Source organism: Tauraco erythrolophus, chromosome 10, assembly GCF_009769465.1.
Source record: "Tauraco erythrolophus isolate bTauEry1 chromosome 10, bTauEry1.pri, whole genome shotgun sequence".
In the NCBI taxonomy this organism is placed as follows: domain Eukaryota; kingdom Metazoa; phylum Chordata; class Aves; order Musophagiformes; family Musophagidae; genus Tauraco; species Tauraco erythrolophus.
In genome coordinates this window covers 88109-94233 of record NC_141474.1, presented here as the reverse complement: position 1 = coordinate 94233, position 6125 = coordinate 88109, and the positions used below count along the sequence as shown (strand labels likewise).

The following is a 6125-nucleotide window of genomic DNA, read 5'->3' as shown; positions in this document are numbered from 1 at the left end:
GGGGGGCGGTCACAGCGTTGTGGGGCTGGAGCTCCTCGTGTCAAGGGACGACGGCAGCACCGGGGCACCAGGGCCGGGGGTGCTGCGGGAGCAGGAGCAGGGATCTCATTTTTAGGGATTTAATGTCCTGGACCTTTAGGCTGCAGCTCTTGCTTTCTAGCATCCAAAGTCTCAGCTTTAGGGCGCAAAACTGATTGCTGTGGCAAATTGTCTTTTTTGGGGCCCAAAGTCTCATTTTTAGGAGCCAGCCCCTCCTTTTATGGACTGAATGCTCGTTTGAAGGCCCAAAGCCTCATTTTTAAGCTCCAAACACTCATCTTAGGATCCAAACCCTCATTTTAGGGGGCCAAACCCACCTTTTTATGTCCCAAAACTGCACTTTTAGGGATCAAAGCCTCTTTTGATGCTCCAAAGCCTTGTTTTTATGGTCCAAACCCACTTTAGGGGCTCAAAGCCCCATTTTTGAGTCCACAGCTTTGATTCTAGGGTTGAAAACATCCTTTTTAGGGGTCTAACCCTCCTTTTTAGGGTCAAACCCTCATTTGTAAGTTCGAAGCGCTGCTTTTGAGCTTCACAGACTCCTCTGAAGGGCTCAGAGCATCATTTTTCAGGCGCCATGTCTGATGTTGAGGGTCCAGAGCCCCAATGGCTGTAGAGGTCAAAGCACGATTTATAGGTTCCAAAGGCTCATTTTTGGGCTCAAACCCTCTCTTTTGGTTTCCAAAGCCTCATTTTCCAGAACGAAAACCTCACTTTGAGCTGAAATTCGGAGGGCTTACAGCCTCGTTTTGAGCCGTCAAAGACCCATTTTTGGGTGCAAAGCCGTACTTTTTGTTACCGAAGCATCACTGGAAGGTACAGACCGAACTTCACCTGACTTCAGGGTCCAAAGCCTCAATTTCATTTCCAAAGATCCATTTCCAGGTCCCAAGGCCTCTTCCTAAGGCCCAAACCCCTTTGTTGCAGCTCTAAGCCTCAACTGTAGTGTCCAGAGCCCCATGTTTGGGTCCAAAGATTCAGTTCTTTGGGGCCGTGGAGGAACCAATAGGTTTTCCTCATTTTCAGGGTCCAAAGCATCATTTGTAGCACTGTGCCCACACTTTTTAGTGCCTAAAGCCTCACGTTTAGGGCTAAAATCCTCATTTTTAGGGTCCAAAGAGTTCTTTTATTACCCAGAGCCTTTTTTTAGGGCCCACAGTTTCCTTTTTTGAGTCCAAACTCTCATTTCTATGGTCCAAACCCCTCTTTTAGGGCCCGAAGCCTCATTTTCAGGGAACAAACGCTCATTTACAAGTTCCAAATCCCCCTTTTAAAGTGTGAAGACTCATTTTAAGAGCCCAGAGCATTAATTTTAAGGCCCAAAGTTGGATTTGGAAGGTCCAAAGCCTCACTTTTAGCATCTAAACCTTATTTATAGGGTCCAAATCTGTCTTCTATTACTCATAGCCTATTTTTAAGGACAAACACGTTCATTTTTAGGGTCTAAACCCTCACATTTCTGGCAGAAAACCTCATTTTAAGCTCTAAAGTCTCATTTGATGGTCCAGAGGCTCAGCTGTAGTTTGCAAAGACTCATTTTTAGAGACCAAAGCTGCATTTTTAGTTTCCGAAGCCTCATTTGCAGGCTCCAAAGTGGCATTTTTAGGATCCAGCCAGTTGTTTCTGGGATCCAAACTGCATCTGGACTGTCCAAACCCTCCTTTTTATGGCCCAAACCCTCCTTTTGATCGTGCATGGGTCTCACACACAGCTTCCTGCTTGCTGACACCGCAGGCGTCCTTGTCCCTTTGTGCCCTGATACAAAGTTCAGCCCAGAACTGATGAATTCCTGAGCTTGCTGGTGTTACGACATGGACAATTGTGCTACTGCTCTGAATTTATTGCTGTGCTGTTACTCAGCAATGAACGGTCAGGCAGTGGCTGCTGGTGTCCGGTCCATCTGTGCAAGGTGCTGGGGTGAGCAGGACGGCTGTCCGGACACACGGGGCAGCTTCTGGTGCTCATGTTGGGTTCCTGAAGCTTCAGAGTGGCACCTGTGGAGAGAAACAGCTACTGAACCCCACGTCAGCTGCGGTGCTGGGCAGGTGTTAGGGTGTGGGGCAGCACTGGGTGCCCTGTGGGGTATTGGCACCCAACTGCACATGGCAGCCATGGGCACGGAGAGCTCCATGCAGAAAATAGAGTGCCCCGCGCCCCTTAGCTGGGGCTCTGCTCGACTGCCCATGGCTCGTCTGCTCTTGGCTGTGACTGTCCTGACCTGCCTGCTCTGCGCGTGCTGGGAAGGAGAAGACCTGACCTCGGCAGACCGCAGGGACCCAAGCTGGGCACGGCACTGCAGGGCCAGGAGAGCCTCCTGTTCTCCTTTCTCATGGCTATACACACACACGTCACTCCCGAGAGTCGCGAGCACAGCACGTTCATGGGGTGTCTGATCCCACCTTCAGCCTCCCATCCTGCTTGGAACCCTCATGTTGCCTTCCTGCCCCTCCCCCCAGGAGCCCTCTGCTCCTGTGGAATCGACGGAACCAGCAGCTCTGTGACATCACAGCCCGCGGGCCAAGGGCACCCTGGGCAAGGCGAGCACGGCAGGCACTACGTCGGCTGCTGCGCTGGTGGTGACTTGCCGTCAGTTGGTGGTGACTTGCCGTCAGCTAGGTGGTGACTAGCTGACACGTGGTGCTGGCAGCCATGAAACTCCTCATCATCCTCGTCCTGCTGGCCCTGTGCTGGCCCGCGCATGGCACGTGGGACACCTGCGGGTAAGTGGCCCGAGGCTCTGGCAGGGAGCTTGGGAAACCCTTCTGGGGCTCACTGGAGGGGGCCCGCGTGTCCCCCGTGGCCACGCCACGGCTTGCCGAGCCCCACCTGGGAGCCTCAGCTCCTCGCCAGCACCCAGGCCGCTGGCACAGCTGCTCTGCGGGGCTAAAGCAGGAACAGGGGCGGACGGACGCACGTCCCATGGGGTTCCTGCTGTCCCTGCAACGCCTGGTGGGGAGGGAGACGGCTGACCTTCAGCCTGAACAGCAGCAAGCCGCGGAGCAGGGCAGTAACGAGCTTCTGTTACAGAACGACCTGCGGGCTCCGGCCCATGGACTATCGCTCCGGCACATCGCGCGTGGTGGGTGGCAGAGATGCCAAGGCAGGGGCTTGGCCCTGGATCGTCAGCATCCAGGACCCTTCGAAAATCGGCACGGGGCACATATGCGGAGGGTCCCTCATCGCCTCACAGTGGGTCCTCACGGCAGCCCACTGCTTCATCGAGGCCAGGTAAGGAGGACCAGGGAATGGGCATAGCCCCACAACAGTAAAGCAGGTGCCCTGTCCGCAGCACCACGTGCTCCTCCCATCCCCTTTCCTTGCGGTCCAACCAGTGCCTGGGCACTCCTGAGCCCGGCTGAGACACGGCTCAGGAGAAGGCTGGGCTCTTGCCACGGCTTCCTAGATGCCTCCAGCTCCACAGCCCTTGTGCCTCAGGCGTGCGAGGGCAGTCGCAGCCTCCGTGCGCTGCTTTCCTCTCTCCCGTGGGAAGCAGAAGGCAGGGAACTGCTGGGATGCTGCAGCACGTGGCCCCGCTCCCTCTGACCCCTCTCTCCATCCGCCTTCCAGGCACATCACGATGTGGCGCGTGGTGGTCGGGGCCACCCGCTTGACTCAGCCGGGACCCGAGACCCAAGTGCGCCACATCAAGCGGCTGCTGGTGCACGAAGACTACAGCAACGTCACGGAGGGCAACGACATCGCGCTGCTGGAGCTGGACCAGCCCGTGCAGTGCGGCTACTACGTCCAGCTCGCCTGCGTACCCGATGCCTCGCTGAGGGTCTCCCAGCTGAGCACCTGCTATGTCAGTGGTTGGGGAGCCACGACTGCAAGATGTGAGTTCCCCAAAAACGCCGTGTCCTGAGCGCAAGCTTGGCACGCTGGGCAGATGGGTTGGGCTTCCTGACCACAAAGGTGAAAGCCAGAGGCAGACTCGGGGAACGTACGCCTCTGGAGAGATGGGCCTGAGTCATTCCCCAAAGCAAGAGAAAACCCGGGACAGTGCCTTCAGGATGCAAAGCCAATCCCTGGGGGAAGGGTTCACCGGGACAGGGGAGAAGTGGCAACGAGCTGCTGGGTGCTAAATCCTTTCTGTGCTCACAGCTGGAGGATCAACTGATGTCCTGCAAGAAGCCAAGGTCGGCCTCATCGATGCCAAGCTGTGTAACAGCAGCCAGTGGTACAGAGGGGCCATCCACAGCCACAACCTGTGCGCTGGCTACGCGAAGGGCGGCATCGACACCTGCCAGGTAGGAGCGTGCCACAAGCCAAGCCCCAGCAGCAGCACCGGCAGCCCTGTCCCAGCCCACACGTACCCCGGCATGTGCTCTGCCTGGCAAGTCACCCTCCCACCACGGGGTCCTCACGGCTCTGGGGCTCACCTCCCCTTCTCCAGCTGCAGGTCCTTGCCCAGTGCTCCCCCCTTGTCCCAGAGGCCCAGAAAGCCCGGTGCTGCTCGGGGCAGTCCACAGCTCCGGAACCCAATCCTGGAACATCCCTCTTCCACACATCCCGGATCGCCGTGCAGGGAGGGCAGACAGCCCTACGTTACAGACCCACCACCCCCTCCCAGTTCCGTAGGCTCCGGCACCCAAGCAGAGCCTTTCTGGACACTGAATGCAGCACTGGCAGGTGCTGGGGAGAGAAGACGGCCAACCCTAGTGCTGACGGTGGCCACCAACACCACCTCACTCCTCTCTCCTCTGCTGCAGGGTGACAGCGGTGGTCCTCTCATCTGCAAAGACAGGAGTGCCGACCACTTCTGGCTCGTTGGCGTGACCAGCTGGGGGAGAGGCTGTGCGAGAGCCAGGCGGCCCGGAGTCTACACCTCCACCCAGCACTTTTATGACTGGATCCTGGGACAGATGGGACTGCACCCAGCAGTAACAGCTACTCCAACGCCACAGCCAGTCTTCACCTCCACCCCTATGCAGAGGCCCTGCTCATTTTACGTGCAATTTTTTAACCTAGTGCAGCAGCTCCTGCAGTTCATACGGGGAGAAAAACGAGCAGCAGTATAGGAGGATCCACCGCAGGTTTCAGGGTACCACCACCACGTGCTTCTTGCCTATCCAAAGGCAGCCTCGGTGGCAAAGCCCTGCTCTGTCCTGCCCACTCTCCTCTGAGGCACACAAATGCTGAAGGGGACTTTCTTCTTGAAATAAAGTTGCCGCTTCTCACAGCAAACCTCACTTCTGTCCAGTTCAGTCTCCTGGGGGAGGCAAGGACTGCCACGGCCGGCACCTGCAGGATGAGGCTGCAGGTGGGGCACGAAGGGCAAGAGTCACTCCAAAGGGCTGAAAGCGCCCGGTGAGAGAGGAGGGTGCTCGGAGCCACCGTGGGATGGAGAAGGCTGGCACACTGAGACTAGGAAGAGGATGGGAAAAAAACATGTGAAAGCAGACAAGCTTGGGGGTCCGCACTAAGGGCGACAAGCTGATGATTAGGGCCGGGCTGAGCTCACGGAACAGACCGTGGGAAACTCTCGAGCACGACAAGAGGAATTGCTGGGCATAGGAAAGAGAGTGAGAAGCTGGCAGGAGTTGCAGTGCCATAAGGAACAGCCAGATCCAACGGAGAGTTAAGGGGCATTGATGTGAGAGGTGGTCACACTTCACAGGTGGTTGAAGGAAGAGTTGGGGTCATTTAGGGGAGAGGAATGTGGCAGGGACAGCAGTGCCTAGGAAACCGCATCAGTAACGCCAGGGAGGTCCCAGGTGACTTGGCTACCAGCACTTGAACCCCCCAGTCTGTTCCCAGGCTGGACAAACCTGGGAGCAAGGGGGCAAAAATAAGCGAGGTAGGTCCCTTGTTTGGGAGGAGACGGGTGGAGAGAGGGAGGAGTCAGGGAATGTGAGGGGGGATGTATTAACATGGAAAATGCGGAGAAGGAGGGATCAGAAGGAGTCAGGGAAGATGAGGGGGGATGACTTTATTCAGGTGGAATGCGTAACAGCAGAGGTGCAGGACGGGGAAAAAAGTCACAGAATGCAAAGCTGTAGTAAACAGGAACATGGGATGTGAGGAAAAGGAAATATTTCTACACGAGGGTAAAAGGAATCCCAGCCTGGAAGTGAATGGGAAAGTTT

General features: G+C 56.4%; 1 protein-coding gene across 1 annotated transcript; it reads left to right on the top strand.

Moving 5' to 3' along the window:
* The first annotated feature begins 2679 nt into the window (after positions 1–2679).
* Positions 2680–5057, top strand: LOC147528146 (acrosin-like). Its single transcript, XM_086617683.1, has 5 exons — positions 2680–2759; positions 3067–3267; positions 3607–3872; positions 4141–4286; positions 4749–5057. The coding sequence occupies exons 1-5, from the start codon at positions 2689–2691 to the stop codon at positions 5055–5057; spliced, it is 993 nt and encodes a 330-aa protein (XP_086473809.1). The 5' UTR covers positions 2680–2688.
* The last annotated feature ends 1068 nt before the right edge of the window (positions 5058–6125 follow it).

Bases quoted from the DNA above. Each gene is read 5' to 3' on its own strand.
- LOC147528146 (XM_086617683.1), top strand. From the start codon at position 2,689: ATGAAACTCCTCATCATCCTCGTCCTGCTGGCCCTGTGCTGGCCCGCG. The intron at 2,760-3,066 runs GTAAGTGGCCCG...CTTCTGTTACAG, and splicing joins GGCACGTGGGACACCTGCGG to AACGACCTGCGGGCTCCGGC. The intron at 4,287-4,748 runs GTAGGAGCGTGC...CCTCTGCTGCAG, and splicing joins GCGGCATCGACACCTGCCAG to GGTGACAGCGGTGGTCCTCT.